The 18818-nt window shown below is 48.1% G+C and overlaps 1 protein-coding gene across 2 annotated transcripts in view; it reads right to left on the reverse strand.

The window, feature by feature from the left end:
* The window catches only part of FSD2 (fibronectin type III and SPRY domain containing 2), a 674971-nt gene that overhangs the window by 180314 nt on the left and 475839 nt on the right, over window positions 1-18818 (reverse strand). For both annotated transcript variants that reach the window (XR_014978815.1, XM_085644270.1), the window contains exon 9: window positions 16708-16864. Coding sequence is in view for 1 of the 2 variants with exons in the window: in XM_085644270.1 (XP_085500396.1) it covers window positions 16708-16864 (157 nt within the window). In the remaining variant the exon portion in view is untranslated. The remainder of the gene's footprint in view (window positions 1-16707; window positions 16865-18818) is intronic.

Consider the following 18818-nt stretch of genomic DNA (forward strand, 5'->3'; position numbering starts at 1 on the left):
TATCGAGACTTGGTCACTGTTACAGGGTGCTAGTGAGAGAATCCGTGGTGGAGGTGGTCAGTGGGGGGACACTGTTAGACCTGGCACATTGGCGTGAGTCTTCCTTCCACTTTTTGTCGCTGTGCCTCATGTGTTTTGTGGGTGTTAGCTGCTCAGAGCACTGTGCCACTGCCAACCAATGCCACAGTGCACGTGCTCCCTATTTAAAATGTATATGTTGGTTGGATTCCATGATTGGCTTATTTGGTTTACTGTCAGACCCCAGTAAAGTGCACCAGGAGTGCCCAGGGCTTGTACATACAAATGCTGCTGGTGGGCTTGTAGCACTGGTTGTGCCACCCACAGAAGCGGCCTAGTAAAATGTGTCTAAGGTCTGCCATTACAGAACCTGCGTGCAGTCTGGTACTGTCATGCTGACTGGGCAAGTGCACCCACTTCCCAGTCCCTAAACCTTCCCTTAACTTCCTATTAGTCACCCCTATGGTAGGCCCAAGGACAGGGTGCATTGTAAGCATAAGGTAGGACAAGCCCTGATGTGTGTGGCATGTCCTAATAGTGAATTACAGCCATTTTCGTTTTTCACTATTGTAAGGCTACCTGTTCTCCATAGGCCAGAATGGGCTGTTAGAATTGTTACATCCTATGATCCTAACAGACCCAGGGAACATGGTAGAAAATCGAGTTTAGTATGCCTGAACTCAGAATAATAAAATACATCTTTTAGTAAAGTTTATTTTAATATTCTGTGTTTGCAAATACCACTTTTAGAAAGTTGGCATTTGCTTGCCTAACCATTGCAGCCCGCCTCTGCTATGATGTGTATCTGCCTGTCTGGTTTGTGTGAGTGACAGGGCTGGGGAAACCCAGAGGGGCAGCGCTAGGTAGCCTGGTGGTGGATGGAGAGATTGATATCCAGATGGGTGGGAGGAGTACACCTGGACTCTGAATAGGGCTGTGCTCTGCCACCACAATACTGGCTCCACCTCCTGTGGAGCGGCTGATGTCTCTGCCCTGCACCCTGAATAGAAAGGCAGAGTCATTTCAACAAAGTGCTCAAGAACTGGTTTGGACTGGGCAGAGGCCCCTCTACCCCAGAGAAACAAAGGAATTAGGGGTATAGGTATTGGGACCCTGCTCCCAAGAAATTAGATCCTGCTTGACAAGAAGAACCTCTGCCTGAGGAGAAGGAACTGGGAAAGCTGTAAGAGGAGTACTGTCCCTGATCTGGGGGATTGGCCTGCAGTGGTTGCCTTGCTGCTGAAAGGAGAGGAGAAAAGACTACAAAGACTTTATTTCAACTTGTGCTTAAAAGATCTCCAAGGGCTTGTGCTGAGCTTGCCCCATGAACGAAGTCCCAGGACCAGTGGACTTCACCCCCAGCTCCCCAGAGTCTTTTGGAAGTGCCTGCTGCTGTTGTTGGGCGTTCTGAGGGACTGCGTGTCGCAAGGAGCTGGAAGCGCGACTCAAGAATGAGAAGCGTGCCGCCGTCGGAGCTGTTGTCGTCGCATCTCGCAAAGGGTGTCGCCGCTGCAGCATCGCATCGAGCGGAAGCGTCTCGCATCATTCCGGAAGTATCTCGCAACGCCGAAGAAGCGTGTCGCCATCGCAGCCATCGTCGCTGACGCATTGCACCGCATCAAGAGAAGAGTCTCACATCGAGGACGAAGCGTGTCGCCATCGCAGCCATCGTAGTTGTCGCATTGCACCGCATCAAGAAAAGCACCTTGCATCCACGGAGAAGCGTGCCGCCGTCGGAGCTGCTGTCGTCGCATCGCGTAAAGGGGTGACGCCGCTGCAGCATCGCATCGAGCGTAAGCGTCTCACAAACGTCGGAGAAGAGTGCCGCTGCCAAGGCCGCTGTCGTCGCATCGCATAAAGAGGTGACGCCGCTGTAGCTGACGCATCGAGTCGAGTCTTCTCGCAACATCGGAGAAGCGTAACGCATCTGGAAGATCTTCACGTCTTTATTTCTTTGCACCAAAAACTTCATCGCATCAGCATCGTTGCAACACTTTCGTTGCCCTGCGTGTCGCATCTAAGGTACATTGACTTAAAGTGTCGCATTTAAGAACTTAAGAGAACTAAGCAAACTTCTACCATCTAAAGTAACAGTATTGTGTATTTTTGTCGTTTAATGGTCTTGTGGTAACTCTATATAAAGAATCCTTATTTTTAATATAAAAACCTGTGTGGTGTCCATTTGTAGTGTTGTCACTTGGTTACTGTATGTGTTCACAAATGCTTAACCTATAACGCTCTGAGATAAGCCTTGTCTGCTCGCGCCAAGCTACCTAGAGGGTGAGCTGGGGTTATTTTAGGAGTGTAACCCCTTATCCTGACTAGAGGAAAGGTTCCCTGCTTGTCACAAGTACCTACCTGTGCCAACCAGAGAACCCGGATTCTAACATTGGTGGTAAGCGGTGAGGATTCTGGACTTGCATTTGTGACTCATGTACAGTAATTGGTGAACACTACTTAGTGAGTGCAGACCTTAAACACAACCAATACTTGTTGGTAGATTTCTTTTGGGACTGTCTATTTTTGAGCACTAACAAGCTTAACCATGGTGGAGAAAGCAGCATCCATAGTCTCTGTTAATACTGAATTTGAATGGGAAGAAGAGAGACTGGAAAGCTACAAGTTATCACAGCTGAAATTCTTTTGCAAGAAATTTAATGTTTCTACAACTGGATGTAAAAACAAGGCAGAGTTCTACAAGGCGCTGAGGGCCTGGGAAGAAGCAAGGAATGGCACTGATGATAACAATGCAGATGAGCAGCTGGATGGGCCAGTGGGTCCAAGAGGAAGGAGAACCCCTTCCCCTGCAGGTAGCAGTGTTTCTAGTAAATGTTTATCTCCAGAGGAATTGGCAGACAGGATGGAAACCAGAGCTCATGAGATAGAGATGGCGAAACTAAATGGACAACTGGTAATGGAACAAAAAAGGCTGGAAATGGAAGAGAGAAAAAGCCAAATGGAGCATGAGATGAAAATGAGGGAGCTGGAGTTGAAAGCCCAGGGCTTGGGAAGCACTCCCTCTGGTGGCAGCACACCCCCAGTGCAGGTAGAGTCCAAAGTGTACATACCCAAAGATGTAGTGAAGGAATTATTTTAAAATGATGACATAGGGCAGTGGTTCAAAGCCTACGAAGTAGCCATGTCCTCCCACCGGGTCCCTGAGAAGGATTGGGGAGCGGGATTGTGGGGGCGGTTCTTGAGTGAAGGGCAGGACACACTGCTAGATTTGCCCTCAGATTCGCATAACTCTTACCCCCATATGAAGGATGCTTTAATGGCTAGGTATGGGTTAACCCCTGAAAGGTATAGACAGAGGTTCAGGGGTTGCACTAAGATTCCCAATAATACGTATGTGGAGTATATGACTTTTTTTTGCAGAGCACTGGATGGTTGGGTGAAGGGTAGCAAGGTTGATAATTTTAAGGGCTTCTTGATTTAATGGCATGGGAGCACTTGTCCAGTAATTGTTTTCCTGAGCTACGCCAGCACCTGATTGATAGTAGGCTGACTAACCCTAGGAAGCTTGCTGAGGAGGCGGACCGCTGGGTCAGTACCAGGGTCCACAAGGGTCCCGTGGGAGACTCCGCTAAAGGTGGGCAGGGTCCCCAGCAGAAGAGCGGGGGGACAAGGGTAAACAGAGGGAGTTCCAGAGGAGGCCCCAAAGTAATCCCCAAGGGAACCAAGGGAAAGGTTCTCAGCCTCCCCCACCCCAGAAACCGACTGGGCCCCAACAGGTACCCCTGTTCAAAGAGGGCCCCCTACCTGTTACAGATGTGGTGAGCTGGGTCATTTTGCCAATGATCCCAAGTGTCGCCAGTTTGGTAAACCAGCACCCCCTGGTGCAACCCCCGGCAGACGGCTAGTGTTGCCCTGGGTGGAAAGATGGGTGTCCAAGGTGGGTGGGGTTCAGTAGAAATGTCCCTGGTCTCATTAGGAGACCGTTAAGTGGTCCCCAAAACCCAGCTGCCTGAGAACACTAAAAAATACAGGCAGTGGGTGACCATAAATGGCCATAGGGTGGAAGCTCTCAGAGACACAGGAACCAGTGTGACGGCTGACAAGCGCCACCTGGTGTCTCAGGAGCAGGTTGTCCCAGGAGCATTCTATCCGGTTGTTGCCGCCGACAACACCGAGAGTCACTGCCCGGTGGCTCAGATTCCCTTTGAGTGGGGGGGGTCTCTGGTACTCTTCAGGTAGCTGTGAGGTCCGCCATGCCTGTAGACTGTCTGTTAGGGAACGATCTGGAGAGCTCACCTTGGGCTAAGGTGGAGCAGAGTGCTCACCTGGAGATGTTGGGTATGCCAGATTGGGCGTGTGTCACCACACGGTCCATGACAGCGAGTAGAGGTGCTCAAGAGGACCTGAAGCCTGAGAGGGAGGCCCAGGAACCGGCCTTAGGGAGAAGAGGCAGGGGGCGCGGGAAACCGGCCCCTGAAGTTCCCACGGTCCAGGAGGAAGCAGACCTTGAGGGGGATGCCCTGGAACCTACAGGGGAACAGATAGCTGAACTGGGGGACCTGCCTGAGCTGACCCAATGGCAGCAAGAAGGAGGACCCTCCAGGGAGGAATTCTGCAGGGAGCAGAAAGAGTGCCCTTCTCTCGTGGGTATGCGGCAGCAGGCTGCAGACCAGGCCAATGGTGATCAGTCTGGAACACATTTCATTTACTGGGAGAACGACCTCCTGTATTCTGAGCCTAAGGTTGCTGAGCCTGGGTCGGCCCGTGTGCTGGTGGTACACCAGCGCTTCAGAGCCTTCCTACTGGGGCTGGCTTACGATGTGCCATTAGCAGGATATTTGGGGCAGGACAAGACCTTTGAAAGGCTTGTCACCCACTTCTTTTGGCCCCAAATGCGCAGTAGTTCAGACACTCACTGCAGGACCTGCCAGATTTGCCAGGCAAGTGGGAAGAGTGGAAGGAAGCAGAAGGCTCCACTCCAGCCATTCCCTGTGGTCGGTACCCCGTTCCAGCGAGTGGGGATTGACATTGTAGGGCCACTGGACCCCAGGACAGCGATGGACAATAGGTTCATCCTGGTCCTGGTGGACCATGCCACCCGGTACCCGGAAGCCATCCCTCTGAGGACAGTGACGGCCCCCGTGGTGGGACGTGAGCTGATGGGAATTTTCTCCCGAGTGGGATTCCCTCTAGAGGTGGTGTCTGACCGGGGTACCAATTTCATATGTAAATATATGAAATCCCTTTGGCAAGAGTGTGGTGTAACCTACAAGTTCACCACACCTTACCACCCCCAAAGAAACGGGTTGGTTGAGAGATTCAACCGAACCCTAAAGGGCATGATAATGGGTCTTGAGGAACCCATGAGGCGTAAGTGGGATGTCCTCTTACCATGCCTTCTCTTTGCTTACAGAGAGGTACCACAGAAGTCTCTAGGGTTCAGCCCCTTTGAGCTTCTGTACGGACATCCAGTGAGAGGACCTCTAAGTCTGGTCAAGGAAGGCTGGGAGCAATCTCCCAGGAAACCTCCCCAGAATGTATATAGCTACATGCTGGCCTTCAGAAACCAGACTAGGCGTTTCAGGGATCTTGCTGAGGCAAACCTGGAAGCCAGCCAGGAGGAGATGAAGCGGTGGTACGACCAGAATGCCACTCTGGTAGAGCTTCAGCCTGGACAGAAGGTATGGGTCTTGGCCCCAGTGGAGCCCTGTGCGCTCCTGAATAAGTGGACTGGTCCCTTTGAGGTTATGGAGCTCAAGAGCCCTGTCACCTATTTGGTGAACTTGCGGTCTCCAAGGAACCCCTGGAGGGTCCTTCATGTCAACCGCCTCAAGCCCCACTTGGAGAGGTCCCAAGTGGGCATGCTCTTAGCGACAGATGCTGGGATGGAGGAGGAGACCGAGCCTCTTCCTGACCTTCCTGACCTCCTGACCCCTGAGCAACAGAACGATTGTCGCCAGTTACTGGGACAATTCTCTGACCTGTTTTCCCTGATTCCCGGTGTCACTGATTGGTGTGTCCATGATGTGGACACTGGGGACAGTACACCTGTGCGGCACAAGGCCTACAGGGTGACTGACAGGGTAAGGGCCTGCATCAAGGAGGAGGTCTCCAAGATGTTTGCCCTTGGGGTAATTGAGTCCTCAAGCAGTCCTTGGGCCAGCCCAGTGGTCTTGGTCCCAAAGGCTGCAGCGCCGGGAGCCACACCCAAACTCCGGTTCTGTGTGGACTACAGAGGACTCAATTCGGTCACCAGGAGTGACGCACACCCCATTCCCAGAGCTGATGAGCTCATAGATCGGCTAGGGGCTGCCAACTACCTCAGCACGTTTGATTTAACGTCTGGGTATTGGCAGATCGCCTTGACCGATGGGGCCAAAGAGAGGTCAGCATTTTCCACCCCTGATGGGCATTACCAGTTCCGGGTTATGCCCTTTGGGTTGAAGAATGCCCCTGCCACCTTCCAGAGGTCGGTCAACCAGGTGTTGGTTGGGCTGGATTCGTTCAGTGCAGCCTACCTGGGTGACATCGCAGTGTTCAGCTCCACGTGGGAGGAACACCTGCGCCACCTCTGGGAAGTGTTGATGGCGCTGCAGAGGGCAGGCCTCACGATCAAGGCGAGTAAGTGCCAGATCGGGCAGGGTTCAGTGGTGTACTTGGGGCACCAAGTGGGGAGTGGCCAGGTGGCAACCCTTCAACCCAAGATAGAAACCATCCTGAATTGGGAGTCGCGCAAAACCCAGACAGAGGTGAGAGCCTTCCTAGGTCTCACCGGGTACTACAGGAGGTTTGTCAAGGGGTATGGCAACATTGTTGCCCCCTTGACAGCGCTGACTTCAAGGAAGCAGCCCAGGAAGGTGATTTGGACTGACACCTGCCAGAAATCTTTTGAGGCCCTGAAAGCTGCTATGTGCACGGCGCCCGTGCATTTGGCTCCCAACTTCTCCAAAGAGTTTATCGTTCAGACAGACGCTTCAGAGCATGGTGTGGGGGCTGTTCTTTCACAGATTAATGAAGAGGGCCTAGATCAACCTGTAGCCTTTATTAGCAGGAGGTTACTACCACGGGAACAGAGATGAGTGCTATTTAGCGTGAGGCATTTGCTGTGGTCTGGGCGCTGAAGAAGCTAAGACCCTACCTGTTTGGGTCTCACTTCCGGGTTCAGACAGACCACAGGCCCCTCAGATGGTTGATGCATATGAGGGGGGAGAATCCAAAGCTGTTAAGGTGGTCCATTTCCCTACAGGGTATGGATTTCACGGTGGAACATCGCCCTGGTACAGATCACGCCAATGCTGATGGTCTGTCCAGATTTTTCCGCCTTAGTGATGAGGAACTCCCTGGGGTAGGGTAGTTCTCCCCACTTTTCAGCTGCAGGGGACACGTGTTAGACCTGGCACCTTGGCGTGAGTCTCCCTTCCACTTTTTGTCGCTGTGCCTCATGTGTTTTGCGGGTGTTAGCTGCTCAGAGCACTGTGCCACTGCCAACCAGTGCCACAGTGCAAGTGCTCCCTATTTAAAATGTATATGTTGGTTGGATTCCATGATTGGCTTATTTGGTTTACTGTCAGACCCCAGTAAAGTGCACCAGGAGTGCCCAGGGCTTGTAAATACAAATGCTGCTGGTGGGCTTGCAGCACTGGTTGTGCCACCCACAGAAGCGGCCTAGTAAAAAGTGTCTAAGGTCCGCCATTACAGAACCTGCGTGCAGTCTGGTACTGTCATGCTGACTGGGCAAGTGCACCCACTTCCCAGTCCCTAAACCTTCCCTTAACTTACTATTAGTCACCCCTATGGTAGGCCCAAAGGCAGGGTGCATTGTAAGCATAAGGTGGGATAAGCCCTGATGTGTGTAGCATGTCCTAATAGTGAATTACAGCCTGTTAGAATTGTTACATCCTATGATCCTAACAGACCCAGGGAACATGGTAGAAAATCGAGTTTAGTTTGCTAAACTCAGAATAATAAAATACATCTTTTAGTAAAGTATTTTTAAAATTTTCTGTTTGTGCAAATACCACTTTTAGAAAGTTGGTATTTTCTTGCCTAACCATTTCAGCCCGCCTCTGCTATGATGTGTAGCTGCCTGTCTGGTTTGTGTGAATGACAGGGCTGGGGAAACCCAGAGGGGCAGGGCTAGATAGCCTGGTGGTGGATGGAGAGATTGACATCCAGATGGGTGGGAGGAGTACACCTGGACTCTGAATAGGGCTGTGCTCTGCCACCACAATGCTGGCTCCACCTCCTGTGGAGCGGCTGATGTCTCTGCCCTGCACCCTGAATAGAAAGGCAGAGTCATGTCAACAAAGTGCTCAAGAACTGGTTTGGACTGGGCAAAGGCCCCTCTACCCCAGAGGAACAAAGGAATTAGGGGTACAAGTATTGGGACCCTGCTCCCAAGAAATTAGATCCTGCTTGACAAGAAGAACCTCTGCCTGAGGAGAAGGAACTGGGAAAGCTGTAAGGAGGAGTACTGTCCCTGACCTGGGGGATTGACCTGCAGTGGTTGCCTTGCTGCGGAAAGGAGAGGAGAAAAGACTACAAAGACTTTATTTCAACTTGTGCTTAAAAGATCTCCAAGGGCTTGTGCTGAGCTTGCCCCCTGAACGAAGTCCCAGGACCAGTGGACTTCACCCCCCAGCTCCCCAGAGTCTTTTGGAAGTGCCTGCTGCTGACGTGGGCCTTCTGAGGGACTGCGTGTCGCAAGGAGCTGGAAGCGCGACTCAAGAAGGAGAAGCGTGCCGCCGTCGGAGCTGTTGTCGTCGCATCTCGCAAAGGGTGTCGCCGCTGCAGCATCGCATCGAGCAGAAGCGTCTCGCATCATTCCGAAAGTATCTCGCAACGCCGAAGAAGCGTGTCGCCATCACAGCCATCGTAGCTGACGCATTGCACCGCATCAAGAGAAGAGTCTCGCATCGAGGAACAAGCGTGTCGCCATCGCAGCCATCGTAGTTGTCGCATTGCACCGCATCAAGAAAAGCGCCTCGCATCCATGGAGAAGCGTGCCGCCATCAGAGCTGCTGTCATCGCATCGCGTAAAGGGGTGACGCCGCTGCAGCATCGCATCGAGCGGAAGCATCTCGCAAACCTCAGAGAAGAGTGCCGCTGCCAAGGCCGCTGTCGTCGCATCGCGTAAATGGGTGACGCCGCTGTAGCTGACGCATCGAGTCGAGTCTTCTCGCAATTTTGGAGAAGTGTAACGCATCTGGAAGATCTTCACGTCTTTATTTCTTTGCACCAAAAACTTCATCGCATCAGCATCGTTGCAACACTTTCGTTGCCCTGCGTGTCGCATCTAAGGTACATTGACTTAAAGTGTCGCATTTAAGAACTTAAGAGAACTAAGCAAACTTCTACCATCTAAAGTAACAGTATTGTGTATTTTTGTCGTTTAATGGTCTTGTGGTAACTCTATATAAAGAATCCTTATTTTTAATATAAAAACCTGTGTGGTGTCCATTTGTAGTGTTGTCACTTGGTTACTGTATGTGTTCACAAATGCTTAACCTATAATGCTCTGAGATAAGCCTTGTCTGCTCGCGCCAAGCTACCTAGAGGGTGAGCCGGGGTTATTTTAGGAGTGTAACCCCTTACCCTGACTAGAGGAAAGGTTCCCTGCTTGTCACAAGTACCTACCTGTGCCAACCAGAGAACCTGGATTCTAACAGACGCCAACAAACATTGTCGCACAGGGCTCCACCAACGCTAAAGCCGGCCCTGTTAACACTGAACAAGAGATGGAAAGGCATAAAAAGTGGAAAGAAGAGCGAAGAGAAAGTTGGAAAAACATTAAGAAATAAAAAAGGGAGAAAGCAAGATGAAAATGAACCTGTAAGAGAGATAAGGTGCAGGGAGTGTTTCGTTGTGGATGAAAGAGGCATGAGGTGGAATCTAGACTACACAGACGAGGTGTTCGTAACTCTGACATTTGACAGTGGACTTATAAGAAAAGCTTTGGGCCCTGCACTTATTCGATTACAAATTAGGTATGCACTGTTGGTTCTGGAAGTGATCATTACTCATTTTATCAACCTCTGCAGGATGAGTTGATATGGTCAGGGGCGTCTTTAGGGTGGTGCAACTGGTGCAGTTGAACCTGGCGCTCACCTGGGCAGAGGGCGCTGTGTTTAAAAATAATTTATTGGTTTAAAGCACTTGCTGAGAGATCCTTGCATGTCCAGTAGTCAGCACGTGCTGCAGAGTTCCTTGTCAGTCAAGCAGCACTGTTGGAGGGTAGCAACAGGGCTTAATTTGAGCCAGTGGTTTCCGGTGCTCTGCACCTTCGCCTAATTGTCAACATCTGCACTGATGACAGTCTGCCACATATTGGTGATGTGGTACCGCACAGTGTCACACCCAATGCAAAGAGTAACTGTCACATATCTGCTAGTGGATCGGAAATGAAAGGCACAAGCAGCTGCAAACTATGCTGGACTAACATGAAGTATATATTAGTAATGAAAATTAAGATTATAAAGAGGAAACAGGGGAATGAGCAGGGCACGCATCTAAGAACCGAAAGGATCATAGGTTAAAGAGACGAGTTCTAAGGGCTTTGCGAAAGGAAAGAAAGCCTGACTTTTATTTTTTAGAATTAGCTCAAGCTCAAATGGCATCCTCAGCTGTGCTGAACAAAATGAAATGCTGTAAAGATGATCAACTTTAAATTTCAGACAACCGCAACTGTTCCTTTAATATACCAGCTTCTACTCTACGCTTGCTACAGATATATTTTAACTTACACTTCGGTCACATTGCCCATGCCGCTTCATGCTGAGATTACAAAAGTCAAGGCTGTACATCCCTTCCCCGCCCCCGGTGCCCTAGCTCGGTGTTAAAGAAGAAAAAACAGTCAATAACAAGCATTTGCAATGCAATAGGTCTCGCATTTGCAAGAGTTTGAGCTATTGGCATTGTAAATGACAATGCCTTTTATTTATGTGTTGTTTTTGAAAACAGAAAATAATAGGCATTGGCATTTACAATGCCAATGGCTCCAACTTTGGCAAATGCGATATCTATTGCATTGCAAATGCTTGGGGGTGCGGTGCTTTGCAGTGGTTAATTTGTAATAAAAAATAAGTGCTGTGGCTCACGTCAGGAGGCAGCTTACACCAGTCTATTTTTCCTGTTAGCTCTGGCCTAACACAGAACCAACAAAACTACAAGTGGGAGGGGATGTGGCGCAGTGGCCAGAGCTGCGGAGCTCCGAGCTCGGGACCCAGGTTCGATTCATGGCGTTGGCTCAACATCCTGTGATTCTGGGTGAATCACTTAATCTCCCTGTGCCTAAGGACTAATGAATGTGTCCTTAACTGGTGCTCAAGCACTGGTGTTGATGAGTAAGTGCCGGTGCTGAGCCCCGGAACCCCCCCCCCCGCTCAAATTAAGCACTGGTGCTTCGACTCAGGACCTCTTTCCTTCTGCCAAGTATGTCTTTGAGCCCTGCCCAACAGCAGGTTAACGTGAAATAATTAGGGGACCCTGCTCTGAATGTGGCGAGGAGAACCCCATATCGCATAGATATTCATAGATCTTTGACTGCTGGGGCTGCAGAGGTCTGCAATAAGTCCTTTGCCTCGCCCATTACAAGCACACAGCACTGTATTTTCACTTGAAAAAGCACTGGCAAACCCAATAGTTCTCTCTTTAATGTGCTAAACTAATGCTGCATTAAAACATTAGTGCAAGATGCACAAGGGAGCCAGCAGATACAGAAGGTTATAGCTGTAAAATAGTCCCACTTGAAGATCAATGGAAGGACTCAAGTAGCGGCAGAAGGATATATCTAAAGAGGCAATACCATTAGGTGAGAGATGGATAGGCCACGGGGCCGACGCAGGAGTTGATTGACAAAGACTCTAGCCAGTGGCTGAAACTGTTTGGTTGAAGAAAGTCAGTGATTGGAGGAGCGGACCCAACGCCTCCTCTATATATACAGAAAGCGATGCACTGTCAAAACGACATATCAGTCAAGGCCTCGTGCAGGAAAGATGGTGACAGAATGAGCCGAATACAGTAGAACACAATTACACTGCCTCAGTCCTCACTACTGGGACATATTTGGGGGGGGTGGGACCTGAACAACCAAACTGGCCTAAAGTTGTTTTTTTAAATTACGAGGAATTAAAGCAACGAAACCGCTATTTAATGCAGACCACATTTCTTTTTACATTGCACGCACTTTTTGCACATTACACACACACAACGTGTAGCAAGGAATGAAGATCAAAATGCATTTGAGTCTGGGAAGGGTTGTAAACGCTGCACATATCAAGGGGTGGGGGCAATTAAAAGAACAGCCTGCCCTGGGTACCATTACAGTGAACTTCACCCTGGGCCCCGCCCCTTCCCATTAACTAGTTGCAGGCGAGAAGGCACCTCCTGCTGTGACACCCCATTTCCCATGGCAGGGAAACGTGAAGTCAGCGGCCCAGACGCGGCTTTGGTCTTGGAAAAGCACTCAGCGGGGAAAGGTTTGATTGATGCAGGAAGGGAGGTCCCTTTGAAGCTGCGGTGTGTCCGCTCGTAAAGGACAAAGTGGCGACAGCCCCCGCCCCCTCACCTTTGGACAGAATGTCACATCCAGTCAGAGATAAGCAGCGCCCGCCCCACGTGGCCACGACCGTCTCCGGGAGGGCTCTATAACGTGAGAACCATCGCTCTCGAAGCTAAATTAAAAATCCATGGGAAATGAGAAAGGGGGGAGGCAGCTGGAAGCGGTGGGTTGATGAGAAGAGTGGGGCGTCCAGTGCTATTTAAAACGCTGCATTTATTTATGACCAGACTTGAGCGCGACGCTCGCGCCGCGCACCTTCCAAGACATCACTGCCGAAGCACGGGGAAATGTTTCTCTTCAGCCTGGGGGGAGGGGGGTCATCCGTGGTCTGGTCAGCCTGGCACAGACGTGGACTCCGCTCTAGTGCTATTTAAAACGCTGCATTTATTTATGACCAGACTTGAGCGCGAGCCACTCGCCTTCCAGTGCTGCTAAATGCACCAGTTTGAGTATGACGTGTTTTTTTTATGAGGGAAGACGGGTGACATCCTTTGTGCTTGAATGCATGACGCATGCATGGACTTTGGTTCCGTTCTAAAATTAGCTGCATTTATAAATTGTCATGCTTGCATTTATTTAGGCCAAACACTACGACTTCACCTAGCTAGCCTAGCACACTACCAACAAGCATTGGCCGCACGCGCGCCTAGCGCTTAAAGTTAAAAAAAACAAAAAGAAAAAAAAGCCCGCCGGAGCGTGGCGCGCGTGCGCGATTGGGGACGGGGGAGCGCATTCCAGGCGGGGGAGCGGACCCTTTGAAGTGCTCCCAAAAAGCAGATTGCATGGCGGTATGATGCACGTGATTGTGCGCGTGCTAGCCATGCAATCCGCTTTTTGGGAGCACTTTTCAAACCCGCTTACAATAGTCTCGCTTTGCGATCGCTTACGCGATAGCAAGGCGAGACCTAACAAACAGGAGAAGGACGGGGATGGCCGGAGTTCTACACTTGAGGGAAGTGTATGTTAGATTAAATGGGAAGAAAAACAGCAACAAGTAAAATCCCCATAAAATGATTTTCCTCTAACACAGATTTCCACATTATTCACGGTGAGTAGTTCTCACAACTTCACAATCTCTTTAAGCTCAGTTGTAATTGCAAGGCTGAACATGCCCCCTTTCGTTATTTTACCACATGCATCCAGGCACATCAACCCATTGTCTATCTATATAGTGTATGAATCCCAACATTACTTTCCTACTTGACCGAATAGAACGTGAAATTTGCAAATTATTTTTGGTTCTAGAACACACCAATAAATCCCCAAACAATAAGGACAAAATTGCACAGTTCTGCTCTCATGGGAGGCTCCGACCCCATTCCAAATAAATAATAATATTCGGATTTACCATGTATACGTGTGCTCCACAAATTGTGTTGCCCACAGAGCCATGCTTGTAAAACCAGTAAGTTGTAAAACCCTGACTCAGGCCATGCACAATGACTATGCAGAAGGAAAATGTGCATATAATGAATTTCACTGGAGATTATTTGCATACTTGGTGGCCATTCTGAAAAGCCAACTGAGGTTTACTAATTGTTGACTCAAACAAAGTCCTAGTCGCACTAGTATTGCCTGCCCGAGTAGCACTCCTTTTACGAGCATCAGAAGGATGTGCTGGCCTTTCAGAGATTTAAACATTTTAACTGCAAGCATCAGATGCATCCCATGTTTAACCCACTCAGTTAGCTCATCAACCATTACCCAGTACTTGTATTTGCTCTCACGCATCACTATGGAAATGTTTAATAATACAATTTTTACTGTCCTGTGGCATTGTGACGCCTCTTTCGTTCGGCTTCTGCTTGCGTGGCACGATCCCCTAAAAAGCGCGCGCAGGCTTAACGAAAACTGTATCTTCATGGAGGTTGACTGCAGCCTAAAGAATGCGTTATATTTAACGGGGTATTTTTGCTGCTGAATGAACCGCGGATGCAGATTACATCGCTTGCTTTCATGTTCATAAAATGTCAAGTTTTTTCGGGGAGGTAGCTTATCATAACTGCTTTGTAGCCAGATAATTTGCTTGCTCGGGAGATTCACTCACATGAAAAAGCCAAGGCGCAGGAGACAGCGAGGATCCTAGTGGCTTTGATCAGAGATAAGTGCAGTAGCAAAGTAAATGGGCCTGTGAGAGGGGCTTTTTGTCTTCCATAGTGTGCTTCTTTATTGTTTTCTCTATTGATGGGTATGGCTGGCACTCATCGGTTGCAAGAGTTGCGAAACTGAAAAGAAAAACAAAACAAGCTTTGGCAACGCGGCCGCGAAAGTGAAAGTGATCGCAACCGCGATTACGATCGCGTGAAACGGAGGGCGCACGTGCACGTTCACGTGCACTGTAGCTTTAGGCCACGGCAGCACTTCGAAAAAGCCTGTTTACAAAATGTCTCGGCCAGATCAGCGCAAGCGCTGGATCAGGCGAGACCTAAAAACGAGTCCAACTATGCTTAGCAGGCACGCACTAGGCCGTGAAACTGAACCACACTACCCTTACCATTTCCTTGAAGGCAGAGAAGACTTGTAAAAGTTAGCAATGGACTTGAACTCATTAGGAAGCAGCTTTTTTACAGCTGCACAGCGGCACGCAGTGACGTGTGCGCACGTGCAACCAATAAGAAGCCATCATTTTTTTCTTACTTCTGGGAGACCCTTTTTAGCGCCCACAATAGCAAATATCGCGGCCATCGCGCTAATCAGCCGATTTCGCAATTGTTTCGTGAATCACGAAATCACGAAAATGCTAGAGGGTCTAATTAGCATGCAGAGTGCCTGTCCTAGACAAATACAAGGCAGCTACTTGGGCGTCCCTACATACATTCATGAAGCACTATTGTCCGGACAGTCAGGTTTGACGAGAAGGGCATTTTGTCTGCTCGGTACTGCTAGACTTTCTCTTTTGAGTCCACTCAGGGACCCACCTTCAAATAGGTACTTCCTTAGTATTTACTCAGAACGTAAGGACTCTGCTGCTAGAAGTCTCTACTAGAAGAACAAGTTACTTACCTCTAGTAATGCTCTTTCTAGTAGAGATTCCTAACCAAACCTTCCCTCCTTCCCTTTCTGTAATTGGACTCTATCCATGTACAGGATCCCAAATCTAGGAATCTGCACACTGTGTACCAATTTGCTTTTGGGGCTCTATGTCTGGGGACGACAAAAGTCTCTAAAGCAACTGACGTCAGTATGAAGGTGTGGTGTCTATATAGGCCCCTCCACGTCATTTCCGGAGTAGAACAGCAAGTGGCCGCACGTCACCACCTTCTGGCACGCAGAGGTACTACTGACATTTTTCCTCATCCAGTGTGATGTCTGGGGAATATTCAAAAGGTAGGAAATCTGTGGCTAAATAGAGTCTCTAGCAGAAAGAGTGTTGTTTGTAATTCTGAAGTTTGATGGAAGCATAGATTTTAATAGGATCAAAACAAGACAGGATAGGATCAAGACACTTCACTTAGTGATGCCCAAAAGGAACATTTTCGCTGAAACCCAATTTCCACACATTATCATTTGTGTGCAATTTAGTTTTATCAGTAAAACTGTATTTCTGTGCAAATTTAATGGCCACATCAATGTAAAATGTGCTGTCTGTAAATGACAGCGAGCTGCCACACAATACTTTAATTACATCAAACAAATCACCCATCTCATGCCCATTAAAGCTAGGTGGGTTGTGAAAGTTTATTGTTCTATAAATTGGGTCGTGGGTCTAAAATGTTTGGGAAGCACTGCTTTAACACAATCTTCATGTCTGTGTTACTAGTTTACGAGGACAGCCTATTTCCAAAAGTAGTGTGCAGATTGACTCTGACATGTAAAGTAATCTTCCTTGAGCTTTAGATTTCTGTATGGTCTCAAAAATTCGCCAAATGGGTGATTGCACCTCAGGGCCGATAGCTGGTGACTATTACACATGAGTAGTAAATTCTGCTTAGTCTATTTTCGATACAGGGTAGTGTACAAGCATTCATCCTTGGTTGTATTTTCCAACCAAGATAAAACACACACATGTGATGATATGTGCCAGTGAATCTCAAATGATGATTCTAAACCAGTTGTTTAGACACATTTACAATTCCATCACCGCATGAACAATGTAAACAACCCTCTTATGTATACCTATCTTCATACATCTTCAGATTCAATGCTCTTTCAAGAATAGAATATTCACTTACTCTGTAACGCAATCTCCATGTTCTCCATTTGTTAATTTGCATAGTTCCAGTGTGTATGAGTCAACAGGATTCTCGTTTTCACCAGATTCCCAGCAAATAAGTGCTCCATTTTCACAGCTTCTGCACTGCTTATATTTTAAAAGAGGAGGCGAAGGAGCTAGGAAAGAGACACAAATGTATAATATTCACTTGTATTTAAATTATCATTCGATCAATTGTAGCTAACCTATAAATTAACCAGTAAAATAGTAAACCAAGGGGCATATTTACTAGGAGCTAGAGCCACTGCAGCATAATCTTTTTTAGGCAAAGACTGTGCAATCAGTGCTCCCACTGCTCCATATTTACAAGCTACCGCATTGGGCCAAATGTGTCGATTTGTAGAGGCCTGCGTCACATTATACGTGCACCAGATATAATGTATGCAGGGTAGGTGTTCCCACTTTAAAAGCCATGTAGAACTGACACAGTGAAATTTACAACTTTTCACTGTGTCACTCTATGACTTGACTGTCACAAACCCTAAGCCGTCTCAAACTAGGCGTAAGGGTTGACGCAGGGCTTTTAACATGAGACTCGCCTCTTTTTTCTGATGCATTGCTGGAGTTGCGTCAGTCTTACGGCCAACTCCAGCAATGCGTCACTTTTTTGCCATAAAATGCGTAAGAAGTTCTGACGGATCGATGAATCCTTGTGCCATGGAGCACTGTACAGCGCATCCATGATGTTGTTAGGGCATTTGCGTCAGGCTCAAGTAATCTGACGCATCAATGCTGAAGCATCAGTTCTTGTAAAAATGCCCCCAAATTTCACCAACAGAGCTACAATTCCACTAGAACCTAGGCAATATTTGCACACTGGAAGGAAAATCCTATCCTGTAAAAGGCTGTGAATGTTAGGAAAAAACAGCGGGGCATGAGGTAGATGGAACCAACAGTTACCATGAGTAACAAAAGGTGGCAGCAGGAGAACGTTGCCCTGGGTCCCACTGCCATGGTCCACCTGGAGCATGAAATACTATGGCTTAGATACAACAGCTACCTCTTGTTTGTGTAAGATGGGGACACTATCAACGAATTTATGTCAACTCTTTATAAAATCGTTCTGAATGTGCACTTCCCTTACGACATTAGTTATTCTGGTGAGACATTCTTAGACATTGCCATAAAGATAGCCAGAGAGAAAAAAGAAACTGCATTCCAGAGAAACCCGTAATGGTTGAAAAAGAACTGTGCTAGAAGATTTCAGCAAAAAAAGCTATTAAATATGCTTAACTTAGCTATGAAAGAGCCAAAGACATAAAACCTCTGATCTTATTACCAAGAAACAAACAGTGAAAGCAAGCAAAAAATAAATCAATATAACCAAGATGATTACTGCTCACTGCAATAATGCTAATGAAATCCTAAAAATAAAGACTAAACGCTGACCAGTGTAACCGTTGGATAATGACACTGGAGTGAGGTAGGTTGGTCTCCAAAGATAACCTTTAGACGTGCTGACTTACAGTTTCTCTTAAAACAAAAACGGGATTTTAAGACCTTGCATGTCAATGGAAGAAATGCTGACACTCTAGTGGGCAATTACTCCAAAAACAATGAAACCAAACCATAATGGAAAAGGAGAAAATTCAGTAAAGAATTCTCTGTTATATTGGATTTGTCATCTCTGTCCTGCGGTGTCCATGTGTGCATAAGTACATCTTCAGTACAACTTGCAACTTCAAGAAACCCATATTAGAAACACTCAAAATAAAAATTCAACTTATTCAATCTCAAAACATTTCTTTGAATTCCCCAACTTTTGGGCCGACTTTCCTTGCATTGAACATTTGGAACCAACAACGATCGAATCTGCATGAAACACTTCAAGAAAAAAGTTCATCCACCTCGACTCTGTCATGGAAACTTTCATGCTAATACGTCAAGTGTGAGGGTGATCCAAAGGGAGGGGCGGGAACACTTGTGTAGTGGGCACAGCAGTAGTAGCGTGTTACCCAAAAAATAATTGAAGGCTGCGAGTAAGAGGGTGGTTAGGTGGCCACGTCCAGGTTTGGCGCCGGAGCCTAAGCCCTGCGGCCAGCCCAATCTGGCAGCAGGTTGCCTGTGGGG

Source organism: Triturus cristatus, chromosome 3_1 (assembly GCF_964204655.1).
Source record: "Triturus cristatus chromosome 3_1, aTriCri1.1, whole genome shotgun sequence".
Classification (NCBI taxonomy): Eukaryota; Metazoa; Chordata; class Amphibia; order Caudata; family Salamandridae; genus Triturus; species Triturus cristatus.